The 19,014-nt window shown below is 42.3% G+C and overlaps 1 protein-coding gene across 1 annotated transcript in view; it reads left to right on the top strand.

Annotated features, from left to right (window-relative positions):
• Window positions 1-9,013: 9,013 nt before the first annotated feature.
• The window catches only part of LOC141137945 (vomeronasal type-2 receptor 26-like), a 78,532-nt gene continuing 68,531 nt past the window's right edge, over window positions 9,014-19,014 (top strand). The window contains exons 1-2 of the mRNA XM_073624628.1: window positions 9,014-9,052; window positions 12,320-12,571. Coding sequence (XP_073480729.1) covers window positions 9,014-9,052; window positions 12,320-12,571 — 291 coding nt within the window. The remainder of the gene's footprint in view (window positions 9,053-12,319; window positions 12,572-19,014) is intronic.

Below are 19,014 nucleotides of genomic sequence, written 5' to 3'. Positions count from 1 at the left end.
TAAATCACCCTGGACTAGCTTAGGTCCTAGCCCTGGCCCCATGAACAGATATTTATCACAATGAAATGGGGAGGGAGAAAGACAACTGGATATAAAGGGCCGACAGACAGATGCAAAGGAGAAGAAGGAGAAAAAAGAGAAAAAGGGTCAGAATAAGACAGTAGTTGAAACCAGCCTACTCTCAGAATTCAGAATGGAACAAGATCTAGAAGTGGAGGGCGAAGATGGAGGAAGGGAGGAAGACCAACATGCACCTCAACTACCAACAAAATCTGATATGGAAAAAATGTTTGCGGCTCTAGAAAATTCCTTAAAGATAGAGATGACAACAGTACATTAGGATCTGGGACATATCCTCTCAAAAGTGGAAGAAGTGGAGACTAAAGTAGATTCCCACTTAAAAATGATAAAATGGGGGATATACATGTATTAAAAAGGAACAACAGGAACAAAACTATAAAATAGAAGATCAAAAAAATAGAGAACGAAGGAAAAATCTGAGAATCCGAGGTCTCCCTGAGCCTACACAAGCAGAAAATTTTAAAGAAATAATGATTAAGATTTTTAACCCCATCTTAGGAAAAGAAGAAGCCAACATAATAGAAATTGAAAGAGTACACATAATAAGAAGACCTCAAGGGCTCCCAATGGAGAAACCAAGAGATATAATCATTTGATTTAAAAATTGGGAAGAAAAAAAACACTGATTGAATATGCAGAAGATAAGATACAAATTTTTCAAGATTTATCTCAAGAAATGTTAAGAAGAAGGACGTTAAGACCTTTATTGAAAATCCTCCAAGAGCAGAAAATACAATACAACTGGGGTTTCCCTGCATGCCTGATCGCAAGAAAAAAATGTAAGAAGTGCTAGACTAAGATTTATAGAAGAGATCCCGGACTTTTGTAATAAATTAGAAATTCCACTACCAGAAAACTGTAGAGATGTAAGCAATAGACAAGAGCAACTAACAATACAAGATGAAACACAATGGCAACTGATTTCAAGAAACAGAGCATACGAAATAGCATCATAAATCGAGGCTAAGTGGAACTTAGGCTTTAGAAAATGGTGCTATAGATCTACAATGATAAGATCCATTATTATTTAAAGAGGGGGAGGGGGAGTGGATTGGGGTGGGGGGGGGGGGAGTGGGATGGGGGAGAGGGAATGGAAAGAGAAAGGAAAAAGAAAAAATATGTTGGAGGCCGGGAGGAGAGGCTGGGACCTATGGTGTGTTCAGGGGCCACTCTTCCTTAGTATAGGCGAGAAGGGCCCAGTGTGTCTTATAGATTTCCACCTTGGCCACAGGAGAGTAGAGGGGGCAAAGGTGCGCCTCACAAAACAAAAGTGCTCTCTGCTCTAGAGACCATGAGGTCAAATTACCAACACCATGGTGGGGGTGGGGGGCGGGGGGAGGAGGGGGGAGGGGGTAGGGAGGGGATGGGGAAGTGTGAGGGAGGGAGGAGGTTTGTTTGTATAAGTCGATACAGTACTCAAGTACCCTGGAACAAAGTTAGAGCCCCCTCGCTTGTCGACCTGGGGGACCCCTCTCCCGGTCCTTGGCCTGGGTGGGGGGACCCTGGGAAGACATGCAGGGATTAAAAAGGAATGGAAAATATGAACAGTGTAAAAATGTTGTCATATAATGTCCGAGGACTAAACTCCCCAGGGAAGAGAAGCATAATGCTTCGAGAACTGGAAAGAAGTAAGGCTGAAATAATATTTCTACAGGAGACACATATTACCTATAACTCAAATATCAAAATTTACTCAAGAAATATTCCAACATGGTTTTATGGAGATTCACCAATAAGAAGGGCTAAAGGAGTAGCTATTGGAATGGGGAAAAACCTTTGTTTTACAATAGAACAAAGAAAAATTGACCCAGAAGCACGTTTCCTCTTTCTTATAGGTTCCATACAGGGTGTAAAATACACATTTGCTAATGAATACTGCCCCAATACAAACCCTAAAAAAAAACTTGATGGAAATATTGAAAGATTTAATGGAATTTAAACAAGGTGAATAAATACTGGCCGGAGACTCCAATTTTCCCATGGATCACAGATTAGATAGTACCTCCATTGTAATAGACAGAGAATTAAGACAACTAAGGAAATTAAAAAAAAAAAAAAACTATATGAATATCAATTAGTTGACCCATGGCGAATACAACACCCAAGCACAAACGATTATACCTTTTACTCAACTGCACATGGAACATATTCCAGGCTGGACTATATCATGGTAGAACATAGAAACTTGGAAGAAATAACAGAAACAAAAATAGGAATAATAACAGCTTCAGATCATAGTCCAGTAATGTTGAAAATTAAATTGCAAGGAGAATCCTTTGAAAAAGGTACTTGGAGAGTAAATGAAGATATAATTGAAGACAGGGATACGGAAAAAATTATAACAGAAGAGATCAAAAAATATTTCCAGGAGAACGATTCCTTTAGAACTATCAAAAGCAATTATCTGGGAGGCACATAAGGCCATTATCAGGGGTAAATTAATATCTATCGACGCAGGAAAAAAGAAGGAAAGAAGAAAAAATATGATGAGAATTATAAAGGAAATACATGAATTGGTGCAAAGGCATAAAAAGCACTTAGAAAAGGAAACATATCGGACTCTAATTCTAAAGAGAGAGCAATTAAAGGAATGGATGGAACAAGAAGAGAGGAGGGAATATAACAGAGTACTACAGGAGAGATTTAAATGGGGTAATAAGCCAGGAAAATATCTTGCAAAAATGATAAGAAAAAAGAAGTCTCTAAATTACATTGAAAAGATCAAAGACGAGAAAGGAGAAGTGGTAAACATGACAATGGATATTGCATTAGCCTTTCAAAAATACTTCAGCTCATTATACGCGATAAAAAACAGGAGACCCACTCCGAGGAAGAAATAAGAAAAAAGAAGATACAAGACTATCTAAAAAAAGCAAATTTACCAAATTAACCACTTCAGCCCCGGAAGGATTTACCCCCTTCCTGACCAGAGCACTTTTTACAATTTGGCACTGCGTCGCTTTAACTGCTAATTGCGCGGTCATGCAATGCTGTAACCAAACGAAATTTGCGTCCTTTTCTTCCCACAAATAGAGCTTTCTTTTGATGGTATTTGATCACCTCTGCCGTTTTTATTTTTTGCGCTATACACGGAAAAAGACCGAAAATTTTGAAAAAAAATGATATTTTCTACTTTTTGTTCTAAAAAAAATCCAATAAACTCAATTTTAGTCATACATTTAGGCCAAAATGTATTTGGCCACATGTCTTTGGTAAAAAAAATGTCAATAAGTGTATATTTATTGGTTTGCGCAAAAGTTATAGCGCCTACAAACTAGGGTACATTTTCTGGAATTTACACAGCCTTTAATTTATGACTGCCTATGTCGTTTCTTGAGGTGCTAAAATGGCAGGGCAGTACAAAACCCCCACAAATGACCCCATTTTGGAAAGTAGACACCCCAAGGAAATTGCTGAGAGGCATGTTGAGCCCATTGAATATTCATTTTTTTTGTCCCAAGTGATTGAATAATGACAAAAAAAAAAAAAAAATTACAAAAAGTTGTCACTAAATGATATATTGCTCACACAGGCCATGGGCATATGTGGAATTGCACCCCAAAATACATTTAGCTGCTTCTCCTGAGTATGGGGATACCACATGTGTGGGACTTTTTGGGAGCCTAGCCGCATACGGGGCCCCGAAAGCCAATCACTGCCTTCAGGATTTCTAAGGGCGTACATTTTTGATTTTACTCCTCACTACCTATCACAGTTTTGAAGGCCATAAAATGCCCAGATGGCACAAATCCCCCCCAAATGACCCCATTTTGGAAAGTAGACACCCCAAGCTATTTGCTGAGAGGCATGTTGAGTCCATGGAATATTTCATATTTTGACACAAGTTGCGGGAAAGTGACAATTTATTTTTATTTTTTTTTTGCACAAAGTTGTCACTAAATGATATATTGCTCACACAGGTCATGGGCATATGTGGAATTGCACCCCAAAATACATTCTGCTGCTTCTCTTGAGTACGGGGATACCACATGTGTGGGACTTTTTAGGAGCCTAGCCGCGTACGGGACCCCGAAAACCAATCACCGCCTTCAGGATTTCTAAGGGTGTACATTTTTGATTTCACTCTTCACTGCCTATCACAGTTTCGGAGGTCATGGAATGCCCAGGTGGCACAAACCCCCCCCAAATGACCCCATTTTGGAAAGTAGACACCCCAAGCTATTTGCTGAGAGGCATGGTGAGTATTTTGCAGCTCTCATTTGTTTTTGAAAATGAAGAAAGACAAAAAAAAAAATTTTTTTTTTCTTTTTTTAATTTTCAAAACTTTGTGACAAAAAGTGAGGTCTGCAAAATACTCACTATACCGCTCAGCAAATAGCTTTGGGTGTCTACTTTCCAAAATGGGGTTATTTGGGGGGGGGTTTGTGCCACCTGGGCATTCCATGGCCTCCGAGACTGTGATAGGCAGTGAAGAGTGAAATCAAAAATTTACGCCCTTAGAAAGCCTGAAGGCGGTGCTTGGTTTTCGGGGTCCCATACGCGGCTAGGCTCCCAAAAAGTCTCACACATGTGGTATCCCCGTACTCAGGAGAAGCAACAGAATGTATTTTGGGGTGTAATTTCACATATTCCCATGGCATGTTTGAGCAATATATAATTTAGTGACAACTTTGTGCAAAAAAAAAAAAAATTTGTCTCTTTCCCGCAACTTGTGTCACAATATAAAATATTCCATGGACTCGACATGCCTCTCAGCAAATAGCTTGGGGTGTCTACTTGCCAAAATGGGGTCATTTGGGGGGGTTTTGAACTGTCCTGGCATTTTATGCACAACATTTAGAAGCTTATGTCACACATCACCCACTCTTCTAACCACTTGAAGACAAAGCCCTTTCTGACACTTTTTGATTACATGAAAAAATTATTTTTTTTTGCAAGAAAATTACTTTGAACCCCCACACATTATATATTTTTTTAAAGCAAATGCCCTACAGATTAAAATGGTGGGTGTTTAATTTTTATTTTTTTTCACACAGTATTTTGCGCAGCGATTTTTCAAATGCATTTTTTGGGGAAAAAACACACTTTTTTACATTTTAATGCACTAAAACACACTATATTGCCCAAATGTTTGATGAAATAAAAAAGATGATCTTAGGCCGAGTACATGGATACCAAACATGACATGCTTTACAATTGCGCACAAACGTGCAGTGGCAACAAAATAAATACATTTTTAAAAGCCTTTAAAAGCCTTTACAGGTTACCACTTTAGATTTACAGAGGAGGTCTACTGCTAAAATTACTGCCCTCGATCTGACCGTCGCGGTGATACCTCACATGCATGGTGCAATTGCTGTTTACATTTGACGCCAGACCAACGCTTGCGTTCGCCTTAGCGCGAGAGCAGGGGGGACAGGGGTGCTTTTTTTTTTTTTTTTTTTTTTTCTTTATTATTTTTTTACTTTTTTATCTTATTTTAAAACTGTTCCTTTCATTTTTTTTTTTTTAATCATTTTTATTGTTATCTCAGGGAATGTAAATATCCCCTATGATAGCAATAGGTAGTGACAGGTACTCTTTTTTGAAAAAATTGGGGTCTATTAGACCCTAGATTTCTCCTCTGCCCTCAAAGCATCTGACCACACCAAGATCGGTGTGATAAAATGCTTCCCCAATTTCCCAATGGCGCTATTTACATCCGGCGAAATCTAAGTCATAAAATGCTCGTAGCTTCCGGTTTCTTAGGCCATAGAGATGTTTGGAGCCACTCTGGTCTCTGATCAGCTCTATGGTCAGCTGGCTGAATCACCGTCTGCATTCTCAGGTTCCCTGTTGAGACAGGAGAGCCAGAGAAAAACACGGAAGACGGTGGTGGGGGGGGGGGCATTCTCTCCCACTGCTTGTAAAAGCAGTCTAGAGGCTAATTAGCCACTAGGATTGCTTTTACATGAAAGCCGACCGCTGGCTGAAAAGAATGATACCAAGATGATACCTAAACCTGCAAGCATCATTCTGGTATAACCACTCAAAGTCGTGAATGCTGTACCTGAAGACAAAAAAATGGTTAACAATAAAGCACGGTAAACGGTAAAGTATAAACAATTGCAGACCTGAAAAGCAAACATGATAAAACATAATAACAATAAAACATTGCAGAATAGAATACAGTAAAAAAGAGCAGAACAATAGAGAGAATAGAGAGAGAGAGAGAACAATAAAACGACAACTATTATTTTTTATTTTATATTTTTGTTTGTGTTTTTTTTTTTTTTTTTTTTACACTTTTTTTGTAACTGTAACTTTTATAACTGTAACCGGTTCCAGGTTCGGGTCTCTCAAAATGCGATGGCATCTTGGGAGACCCTGTGAAAGTGTGTCCTAGTCTTTGCAATGCTGTACCCTACGCTAATACTCAACTAGTGCATGGTAGCGTTCAAAACATTCACCAATGCAAAGACCAGGATTGTCAGGACAGGAGGGACAATAATAGCGGGTGTCACGCCTATATCCGCGTTTGCTGCAGACACGACATCTTTTTTGGGGGGGTTCGTTGGGTAGGGGTACTCGGGAGGACATAAAAATGCCTCTCATGCAGCCGACTGCATTTGGTTGGGGATGTGAATGGGGGAAGTACGGGCGCTGCAGAAGTGGTGGGTTCCCAATTAGGATTGGCGAATGCAGCAGGAAGGGCACTATGGGCACGATGGGCCTGTGTTTGTCTTCTTGGTGGCAGCGGGACACTACTTGTGCTTGCCACCTCACCAGCTTGAACTGCACTTATGGGACTCGCCACGTCACCAAGTGTTACTGCAGTGCTGGTTTGACTACGACCGGGGTGTACTAGGCCGCTGGCGCTTGCCAGTTCACCAAAACGCTACCAAAAAAACTGTTAACGATCGCAGGGATCAGGCCTGACTCTGCGAACGCTGCAGTTATGCGTTTAGTGTTTTGTAAGTGACAGTGATCGATCGATACTGCACTTGGGTGGGCTGGGCTGGGCTGGGCTGGGCCGGGCGGAGGGGAAAAACGCAGGTGCTAGCAGGTATCTGGGCTGATCCTACTAACACTGCGTTTTTGGGAACCCTAAACTGCTGGGGACGCTAGTATAGATCTGATCAGATCAGATATTGATCAGTTCAGATACTATACCACTAAGGGAGGCGTATGCTGCGTGCGTGGGTGTTAGCGCTACTGGCACTAACCTGACGCTGCCTGGGGCTGGTGCTTGCCAGTTCACCAAAACGCTACCAAAAAAACTGTTAGCGATCGCAGGGATCAGGCCTGACTCTGCGAACGCTGCAGTTATGCGTTTAGTGTTTTGTAAGTGTCAGTGATCGATCGATACTGCACTTGGGTGGGCTGGGCCGGGCGGAGGGGCAAAACGCAGGTGCTATCAGGTATCTGGGTTGATCCCGCTAACACTACGTTTTTGGGAACCCTAAACTGCTGGGGACGCTAGTATAGATCTGATCGGATCAGATATTGATGCGTTCAGATACTATACCACTAAGGGAGCTGTACGGTGCGTGCATGGGTGTTAGCGCTACTGGCACTAACCTGACGCTGCCTGGGGCTGGTGCTTGCCATTTCACCAAAACGCTACCAAAAAACTGTTAGCGATCGCAGGGATCAGGCCTGACTCTGCGAACGCTGCAGTTATGCGTTTAGTGTTTTGTAAGTGTCAGTGATCGATCGATACTGCACTTGGGTGGGCTGGGCCGAGCCGGGCGGACGGGCAAAACGCAGGTGCTAGCGGGTATCTGGGCTGATCCCGCTAACACTGTGTTTTTGGGAACCCTAAACTGCTGGGGACACTAGTATAGATCTGATCGGATCAGATATTGATCTGTACAGATACTATACCACTAAGGGAGGCGTATGCTGCGTGCGTGGGTGTTAGCGGTACTGGCGCTAATCTGACGCTGCCTGGGGCGACGCATATCACCGCCGGGCGATCAGGGGGCTAAACCTTTATTCGGTAATAAACGGCGGGTGCCCTGACACTATAAAAAATAAACAAACTAACCAGCGTCACCCGTAACGGTTATACAGTGATCAGTGGTGAAAGGGTTAACTAGGGGGCCATCAAGGGGTTAAAACATTTATTCGGTAGTATATGGGGGTCCCTGTCGCTATAAAACGCTGACGGCGAACCTAAATATTTACGTCCCTAACTAGCGTCACCAGCGACACTAATACAGCGATCAGAAAAATGATCGCTTAGCGACACTGGTGATGGGGGGTGATCAAGGGGTTAAAACTTTATTAGGGGGGGTTAGGGGGGTACCCTAGACCTAAAGGGGGCCTAACACTCACTGCCCTAACACTGTAACTGTCACAAACTGACACCAATACAGTAATAAAAAAAAAAAAAAAACCTGCTTGGTGTCAGTTTGTGACGGGGGGGGTGATTGGGGGGGGATCGGGGGGCGATCGGGGGGGGGATCGGGGTGTTTTGTGTGCCTGGCATGTTCTACTGTGTGTGTAGTGTGTTGTGCACTTACATTACAGTCTTCTCTCCTCGGCCCGGAACGGAAAATGCCGAGCCAAGGAGAGATGACATCATTTCCTCTGCCTCTGTGTACAATACAGAGGCAGGGAAATGATCCCATTGGCTGGGAGCGATCGCGAGGGGGGGCCACGAATGGATGGCCTCCCCCTCACCACCGATCGCCGGGGGAGATTTGCCGACCGCCGCAGGCACCGGGGGGGGGTCCGATTGGACCCCCCACCCGCGGGCAGGCAAGGACGTACATGTAAGTCCTTTTGCCTGCCCGTGCCATTCTGCCGACGTATATAGTCGTGCGGCGGTCGGCAAGTGGTTAAAAGAATTGGAAAAAAAAATAACGCATGAGGAGATTAAACTGCCCCTAAAAGAAACCCCTGTAGGAAAAAGCCCAGGTTCACGATTCACGATGGGTTCACGATTAAATATTATAAGAAATTTCAAGAACAACTGATCTCTAAGATGCAAGAATATCTGAATAATATAGGAGACGAAGAAGAAGTAAGACGAGAATCATTATTAGCCTACATTATAATCATTCCTAAAGAAGGGAAAGACAGAACCAATTGTTCAAGTTATAGACCTATCGCTCTATTAAATGCTGATTCAAAACTCTATGCTAAAATTTTAGCTAATAGACTAAAAAAATTAATACCACTTTGGATAAATCCCGACCAGACTGGATTTGTACCGGGGAGAGAAGGCAGGGATAATAGTCTAAAAACAATTTTTTTTTTTCAATAATTTTTATTCAAGTTTTGTCAGTTTACAAAGTTATAGATCACGTTTACATATAGCAGTAGGTATCGTAAACCAAAAGACAAACAATAGAGGCTAACAGAATCATATAACTTTGCATTCCTAATGCAATTTCCTGAATTATGAGGAATAAGAGCAAGGCAGGAGAGACTATATTCCTCCACTAGTCACCCCATATGGGAACTAACTGTGACATTGTGGAGGTACAGCCTCTACATGCCTATGTGTCATTGGCAACATTAACTGGTTTATATCTGTTAGCATTCGTGTAACAAGAGCATAAAGCTCATATCAAGTAATAAGTAAACTAATATGTATATTAAACAGGATCAATTCAGAGACCATATGGAAAAGGAAGGATATGTATCGTAAAAATACAGAAAATCATGAGATAGTTCGCCAAAATGATAGTAGGTGAGATTATAGTCAGTTACGATGAGTGTCGTACCAAGTTATCCAACGTTGCCAACGCAGAAGAAATTTCTCATATTGTCCACTAATGGATGCTAGCATCTTCTCATAAGTATAATGTAAGGATAATGTATTCAAAGCCTCTTCTACCTCTGGAGGGTTTAGAGATCTCCATTTTCGTAGTATCACTAATTTGGCTGCCAGGAATAAGTGAATAGCAAATTGTCTATCTATTGGTGGGATATCTTCTATGCCTATATTTTGGATAGCTAAAGAAGATGAATTGTGTATATGTAGACCTGTTGTTTGGCGTAGAATTTTGAAGATGTGGGACCAATATGAGGTCAGGTGTTCACATCCCCATAGGATGTGATAGATGGTGCCCGGTTGCCCACAATTTCTCCAACAGGTGGAAAGTGTGGAGGGGTCAAATTTAGCTAATCGGTAGGGTGTTAAATACCAACGCTGTGTAATCTTATGTGAGTGTTCCCATAGGTTGGTGCATTTGGTTGCCGAGTGGATGTGTTACAGAGCCTTGTGCCATTGTTGTGGAGAAAAGGAGTCTTTAAGGTCCCTTTCCCATGCTAACATGGAATTTGTTTTGGTAAATATGTTTTTATCATGGATATAGTTATAAAATAATGAGATACCTCCTTTACGAGGTGTTTTGGTAGTAAGGTTGACATGAATCTGCCAGTATAAGTTGTATTTGATGTAATTTTTTTTTTTAGATAAGAAGCAACTCTGAAATGCTGAAATTGTTCTGAGATAGGTAGGTCATATGTCGATTGTAAGTCAGCAAACAATCTTACGTTAGTGCCAGAGTATAGTTCGGAAACCCATTGCATTCCCTTCGCTATCCATTTAGTCAAGGGCATGTCTGGAATCAGTAGAGCCAAGGTCGATATAAGGATTGACAGAGATATAGTGGGAGATGATCTAGATTTGGTCTTTATCAAGGTCTTCCATGAATTTAGTGTTGCTAGAATCGGGGAAGGGAGGTCAGAAGGTTTGGATTTAAGATGCAGGTAAGCTAAAATATAGTCATAAAGGTTACCTCCTGGTATTGTAGTTTGTTCAATACTACACCAAAGTGGCGTTTGGTGGTTGGGAAACCACCCTCTAAGTTGTGCTAGGATTGCAGCTAGATGGTAGTCATCAAATATTGGTAAACCAACCCCACCTGCTCTTTTTGTTTTGTGGAGTTTGGATAGAGCGCTTCTGGCTTTTTTACCTTCCCATAGATATCTAGAAAGTATGGATTGTAAGTTATGAAAGTATTTTTGGGGACTGGAATGGGAACTGTGCGGTATATGTAGAGTACTTGCGGCAGAATTTGCATTTTAAAGGCGGCTAGCCTGCCTGACGATGACAGTGTGTGTTTGCTTAAGGACTGGAGGCCTGCGCGTAATGTACGTACCAATGGGAGATAATTAGCATGGAATAGTTGTGTAGGTTGGGATGTGAGTTTAATTCCCAAGTAAGTAAATTTCTAGGGAGTCCCATACATATGGATATCTTTTTTGAAGAGTTGTTCTATCATGTGCTGCCACACCAAGATCTAATATATAAGATTTGGTTTCGTTTATTTTGTAGTATGATACTGTACCATAATCATGTAATAGTTGAGATACATGTTGTAGGGAAGACACCGGATCAGTTAACATAAGAATCACGTCATCTGCAAAGAGACTTATGACATGTTTGCGATTATTAATGGAGAAGCCTTGTATGTTCGGGTTTTGTCTTATGCTGGTTGCCAGGGGTTCCATTAATAGGTTGAAAATGAGGGGGGATAGTGGGCGTCCCTGGCAGGTGCCATTTGTGATCTTAGAAGGTTTAGATAGCATACCTGAGGTGTATACCCGGGCTGATGGAGATGTATATAGAGATAGTATTGCAGAGAGTATGTGGCCTGTGAATCCAAATTTTTCCAGTGTGGCTGTGAGATATGTCCAATGTACTCTATCGAACCTGACAACCTGGCACGATGGTGCTACTCTGGAGGTTTTTATGTGATTTAAAAGTTTTTACCTTGTAAGTGCAATTTGTCTGTTTGAGGGCTTTGAATAAATTTGTATACGGAGAACACTATGGTCTCTATACTTATTATTTACACGTCCTGAACTCATGGAATCTTGAGCCAAGCTGGGAGATGATCCGCTTCTTTGGATATTAATGAGCTGAGTTACCATTAAGAAAAGAGCCATCTGGATTACCCACCATTGATTGGGAAGAGGAAGTGAGAGCAAAGAGCTCGTGGGGAGATCCGCATATGAGTTTTGACTCATCTGGGAGGTGAGCGCGCATTTTTACTGGTGGTGGTGTGCACTCCTTTTGAGGATGAACAATCACTGTGGTGGAATTGTGTGGATACACTGATCACAAGAAGAGCTTTTCATGTTTTATTTCTACATTTTTTCATTTTATGGACTATTCATTTATATGTAAGATTTATTTATTTTAGAGATTTGCACTTTACATTTATAATTTTACACACAGCGCTACATGTATAGGAAGACCTCCTAGTGATTTGGATCTAACCACTTTGTATTTTGTAAGCAGACTTTCAGAATTTCAGAACTCTTATAACTGTAGATGTTAACTTTGTGTATTTCTGTCTTCCATGAAAAGCTGCACAAGTATGTGAGAAAACTTCATTTCACCGACCCAACTGGAGACAAAGTCTACTTTAATAAGAAAAGAGAAGTTCCAACCGATCTTGTTTTATACAGCTGGATGTTTCGTAACGCAACGGATATTTATCAGGTCCCAATTTCCATTATTAAACGCCCAGAATTTGTGTCTGAAATAAATATCAATCATCCCATCTTCTGGAAGTCAGGCGAAGTAAGAAATTACTTGATTGTTTTCTGTTTATATCATTTACTGAGGAGGTTCATAATTAGGACTTATAGGGATTTTTAACCGTATATGAAGATATACGTGCAAATGTAAAACAAAACCAAAGAAAATTTCCAGCTCAACTCACCAACCAGTCTGCTACCAACTGAATTATCCTGTCTAACGGTTTGTGTTAAAAACAAGGGTTTAGTTAGCATACATTTGCAAATAAATGCATAAGCTGCAGAAATTCACCAAGGCACCCGGATATTCCTGCAGTCCTAATTCCTAAGTCCTAACTGGATAGATGGAGAGAAGGTGAGTCGGAGGGAGCCCGGCCCTCATTAACCACTTACCCACTGGACACTTATACCCCTTTACTAATCAGGACAATTTTCAGCTTTCGGCGCTCTCACATTCTGAATGACAATTACTCAGTCATGCAACGCTGTACCCATATGACATTTTTTGTCCTTTTTTCAAACTAATAGAGCTTTCTTTTGGTGGTATTTAATCACCACTGGGTATTTTATTTTTTGTGTTATAGATGAAAAAAGACCGAAAATTTTGTAAAAAATATTAATTTTTCTTTGTTTCAGCCACAAAATTTTTCAAATTAGTAATTTTTCTTCATAAATTTTGGCCAAAAGTTATACTGCTACATAGCTTTGGTAAAAATAACCCAAATAAGTGTATATTACTTGCTCTTTTTGGAGTTTATAGAGTCTACAAGCCAATCATTAAAAATTGATCACACCTGATGTACTGACGGCCTACAGTGCCTTTAAAAAATATTCATACCCCTTTACATTTTCCACATTTTGTCATGCTACAACCACAAATGCAAAATATTTTATTAGGATTTTATGTGATGGACTAACACAATTGTGAAGTGGAAGGAAAATGATAAATGGTACTCTGATACCCCTAGCTAAAATCTACTGGAACAAATTGCCTTCAGAAGTCACCTAATTAGTAAATAGGGATGGGTTGTCTGTTTGAGTTGAACATGGGTTTGACTCGAACATTGGCTGTTCGTCCGTTTGCTGAATAGCAAACAATTTGGGGTGTTCGCTGCAAATTTGAAAGCCATGGAACACCCTTTAAAAGTCTATGGGATAAATCAAAAGTGCTAATTTTAAAGGTTAATATGCAAGTTATTGTCATAAAAAGTGTTTGAGGACCCGAGTCCTGCCCCAGGGGACATGTATCAATGCAAAAAAAAGTTTTAAAAATAGCCATTTTTTCGGGAGCAGTGATTTTAATAATGCTTAAAGTGAAATATTCCTTTAAATTTCGTACCTGGGGGTGTCTTTAGTATGCCTGTAAAGTAGCACATGTTTCCCAAGTTTATACCAGTCCAAGAGCAAAATGACATTTCTAAAGGAAAAAAAGTCATTTAAAACTAGTACTAGCGCTAGTGCCGGCTATTAATGAATTGTCGGGTCTCTGCAATACACAAAACATTCATTGAAAAAAACGGCCTGGGATTCCCCCACAGTGCATTACCAGGCCCTTAGGGTCTGATATGAATATTAAGGGGAATCCTGAACCAAAATTTAAAAAAAAAATGCGTGGGGTTCCCCCTAATTCCATACCAGGTCTTTCAGGTCTGGTATGGATATTAAGGGGAACCCAGGGCCAAATTTTTTTTAAAAATGGCATGAGGGCCCCCCTGAAAATCCATACCAGACCCTTCAGGTCTGGTATGGATTTTAAGGGGAACCCCGCACCAAAATTAAAAAAAAATAGCGTGGGGTCCCCTTAAAAATCCATACCAGATCCTTATCCAAGCACGCAACCTGGCAGGCCACAGGAAAAGAGGGGGGGACGAGAGAGCGCCCCCCCTTCTGAACCATACCAGGCCACATGCCTTCAACATGGGGAGGATGCCCCCATGTTGATGAGGACAAGGGCCTCATCCCCACAACCCTGGCCGGTGGTTGTGGGGGTCTGTGGGCAGGGGGCTTATCGGAATCTGGAACCCCCCTTTAACAAGGGGACCCCCAGATCCCGGCCCCCCGACAATTCATTAATAGTTGGCACTAGCGCTAGTACTAGTTTTGAATTACTTTTTTTTCCTTTAGAAATGTCATTTTGCTCTCGGACTGTTATAAACGTGGGAAACATGCGCTACTTTATAGGCATACTATAGACACCATCCAGGTATGAAATTTAAAGGAATATTTGACTTTTTTTGTTTCACTTTAAGCATTATTAAAATCACTGCTCCAGAAAAAACGGCCGTTTTTAAAACTTTTTTTTGCATTGATCCATGTCCCCTGGGGCAGGACCCAGGTCCCCAAACACTTTTTATGACAATAACTTGCATATTAGCCTTTAATATTAGCACTTTTGATTTTTCACGTTCGAGTCCCATAGACTTTAATGGTGTTTGCGTGTTCGAACAAATTTTTTGCCTGTTCGCATGTTCTGGATGCGAACCGAACTGGGGGGTGTTCGGCTCATCCCTATTAGTAAATAGAGTCCACCTGTGTGTAATTTAATCTCAGTATAAATACAACTGTTCTGTGAAGCCCTCAGAGGTTTGTTAGATAACCTTATTGAACAAACAGCATCATGAAGGCCAAGGAACACACCAGACAGGTCAGGGACAAAGTTGTGGAGAAGTTTAAAGCAGGGTTAGGTTATAATAAAATATCCCAAGCTTTGAACATCTCAGGGAGCTCTGTTCAATCCATCATCCAAAAATGGAAAGAGCCTTCTAATGAATGCAACTTTCACCCTATAGCTCCACCCCCAAAAAGGTCATCATACTAATCATGTTAAATATGTTAAAAGTATACTATAACCTGGTCGACCATCGGATTCTGTTGTTATGCATGTTACTTCTGTCCTTTGTGAGTATTCAATTGGCTAGTTGTTTTTTTTTTTTTTTTTTTTTTTATAAATCTTGGGTAATGCACTAGGTGTTTGCGCCCCCTGTGTGTGTTTTTTTTTTTTTAAACAGAGTTCTGCTAAAATAGTCTGGTGGGAACTCCCATTTTCACTGGGAGTGAGATGACAAGCTATGGATGAACCAGTGAGTTGTACACAGGCTCTTCAGTGTCCCCTCAGAACTGCTGAATTTCTGAGAAGACGTGTACAGTGACATGGGAAAAGTGCTTAACAATTAAGTATCTGAGTCTAACAAGTGGAACTGTGCAATGACTATCGGCTCACTTCTGAGTTGGGGTGCCACCTAAATGCTGACTCCACATGTGTTCTAAGGGCATTAGTGAATGTGATTGCAAGGGTCCTCACCTTGGTCGAGAAGCCCCACCCACATGCTTTAGGTAAACAAATCAGGCAGGATTATTGGGTGATGTCATTGACTAAATATGGTTATGACCCTATTTGGTAATGACATCCCCCAGGATTCCCAGCTGGTTTGTTTACAAACACCAGCCAGCCAATGATCTGTCATTTTGCGGCAATTGTGCTACCACTGCAGGATGACAGATCTCTGGCTGATGTTCCTTTGTAAACATCCCCCAGGCGTTCAGATCAGAGAACTGGCCAAATATACAGTTGGATCAGTTTCTTCTCCATTCACAAAACTGTGAACTGGCTTGATTTGGCTCAAACTCACATTCAACCCGAACCTAAAGACCATCCCTAAACATTAATACTGTAGATTTTTTTTTTTTCAGTCACAAAATGTACCCTGTTTAAGAATCCATATACAAAGAGCATTTTGACTTACAGCTTTCTGTCAATCCTTGGCTAATGGTTGCAGGAAAAAGAGGACATCTTAATCCTGCTTTATAGAAAAGTATTATCATTCTGATAACAAAATCATCTGGGACTGACCATTAAACACACATACAGGGCCGGGATATGCTGTCTCTATGAATCAGCACTCTCCCTAAGCTCAGAAGGTTTGTAGTTTCCCACTGTTGCCAGTAGGTGTCATAGTATGATGGTTCCTGCTTGTCTTAGTTATGAATAGGGATGAGCTTCGTGTTCGAGTCGAACCCATGTTCGACTCGAACATCGTCTGTTCGCCCGTTCGCCGAATTGCGAACGATATGGGTCGTTCGCGCCAAATTCGTGTGGCGCGTCACGGCCAATAATTCACTGCGGCATCGCAGTGCATTGCTGGCTGATGATTGGCCAAGCATGCACTATGACCCGCATGCTTGGCCAATCACAGCGCCGTCTGAACAGAGAGCCGTAATTGGCCAAAGCCAAGGAGGCTTTGGCCAATTATGGCTCAGGGGATTTAGCACACGCCCCACACTATATAAGGCCACCTGCACGGCAGCCCTGTGTAGTGTGTGTTCCAGCGTTCATAGATAGAGAGAGAGAGACAGACAGTGTCATTTGATTTGAGTTAGATAGATTAGGCAGAACAGTCAGTCAGTTAGCTGCACTTACAGTGTATTGTGTATATATATGCATCCCAGGTGTTGCATATATATATATATATACACTGTATTCAGTTTAGCTAGATCCGTTCCTGTTATCTTCCTACTGACATACAGGCTTGTCTTGTTACAGTATTTACAGCTACCTGAAGAAAATTGCTGGTGTTCTTTTGATCCTATTAGTACCACGGTCAGGCAGCTAGACTATTTACAGTTAGTGCAGTGCGTCCTGCTCACAGTGTTCAGCTAAAACTACAAGTTAGTGGAGTACGTTCACCTCAAAGTGTTCAGCTAAACCTACTAGTTAGTGCGGTGCGTCCTGCTCAGTGTTCAGCTAGATCCGTCCCTGTTATCTTCTTACTGACAGGCAGGCTTGTCTTGTTACAGTATTTACAGCTACCTGAAGAAAATTGCTGGTGTTCTTTTGATCCTATTACTACCACAGTCAGGCAGCTAGACTATTTACAGTTAGTGCAGTGCGTCCTGCTCACAGTGTTCAGCTAAACCTACAAGTTAGTGTGGTGCGTCCACCTCACAGTGTTCAGCTAAACCTACAAATTAGTGCGGTGCGTCCTGCTCACAGTGTACAGCTAAACCTACAAGTTAGTGCTGTGCGTCCTGCTCACAGTGTTCAGCTAAAACTACAAGTTAGTGTGGTGCGTCCACCTCACAGTGTTCAGCTAAACCTACAAGTTAGTGCTGTGCATCCTGCTCACAGTGTTCAGCTAAAACTACAAGTTAGTGTGGTGCGTCCACCTCACAGTGTCCAGCTAAACCTACAAGTTATTTTTTTGCGAGCTCTGCACAGTGTTCAGCTAAAGCTACCTGTAGAAGGTTGGTGGTGTTCTCATACTACAGGCAGGCAGTTGATTTTGCTAGACGCAGACAGTCACAAGCCAATAAGAGGGGGGAAGCAGGCTCTGTGTCTAGTGCTTGTCGTGGAGACGGTGCATCCTCATCAGCACGTGGCCGTGGGACACGCTTGACCTTTTTTTCGGCAGCTGGTCGTGTTGAGCCGCAACATGCAGAAGACTTGGTCGAGTGGATGACCAAGCGGTCCTCATCCTCTCTCACCCATGCCCAGGGTACTTTGTCTGGCAAAGCAGCGGCCTCTTCCCTTGGCTCAATGTCATCAGTGACTCCTTCCCTAGCCCCACCATGTCCTCCTGAGGAGTCCCTCAAACTGTTTGACCACAGTGTTGGGTACATGCTCCAGGAGGATGCCCAGCGTTTGGAAGGCTCTGATGATGATACTGAGCTCGATGAAGGCAGTAACGTGAGCACAGACAGAGGGGGTGCCCAAGAAGGACAGCAATCTGGCAGTCATGCTCCCCCTGCTGCAGCATACTGCCAGGTTTGCTCCAGTGATGAGGAGGGAGGGGATGATGAGGTCACTGACATAACGTGGGTGCCTGATAGGAGAGAGGAGGAGGAGGAGGCGGCACATCACCAACGAGGCAGGATGCCCTCCAGGGGCCAGCCTAAGGGCAGCACCTTGACTGCATCACACCCCAAAGCTCCACATGTGCAGGGCGCTGCAGTCTCTGCGTGTTATTCAAAAAGTTCTTTGGTGTGGGCCTTTTTTGAGACGAGTGCATCAGATCGCACCGCTGCTATTTGCAACATATGTCTCAAGCGTATCTCGCGTGGCCAAAACATCTCCCGCTTGGGTACCGCATGCTTGACCAGACATATGTTGACCTGCCATGCAGTTCGTTGGCAAGCGTATCTAAAAGACCCACACCAAAGAACAAAGAGGACCTCTTCTTGCTCCTCATCAGCTGAGATCTCCAACCCCACTATACCTTCAGTCCTCCCTGAGACCTGCACTGAGAGGAATGAAGGTGTAGAATTAGGTGTGTCACAGCCAAGTACTTGTGGGCAATCTGCTTTTGGTACACCGACGTCAGATTGTACCAGGCAAATTTCCCTGCCCCAGCTGCTGCACCGCCAAAAGAAGTTTGCTCCCAGCCATCCACATGCCCAGCGATTTAATGCTAGCTTGGCAAAAATGCTAGCACTTCAACTGCTGCCTTTTCAGTTGGTAGACTCTGCCCCCTTCTGTGAGTTTGTGGAATG

Source organism: Aquarana catesbeiana, linkage group LG01, assembly GCF_042186555.1.
Source record: "Aquarana catesbeiana isolate 2022-GZ linkage group LG01, ASM4218655v1, whole genome shotgun sequence".
Taxonomy (NCBI): Eukaryota; Metazoa; Chordata; class Amphibia; order Anura; family Ranidae; genus Aquarana; species Aquarana catesbeiana.
The sequence above is the reverse complement of the archived record's forward strand: the minus strand, read 5'-3'. Positions and strand labels throughout refer to the sequence as shown.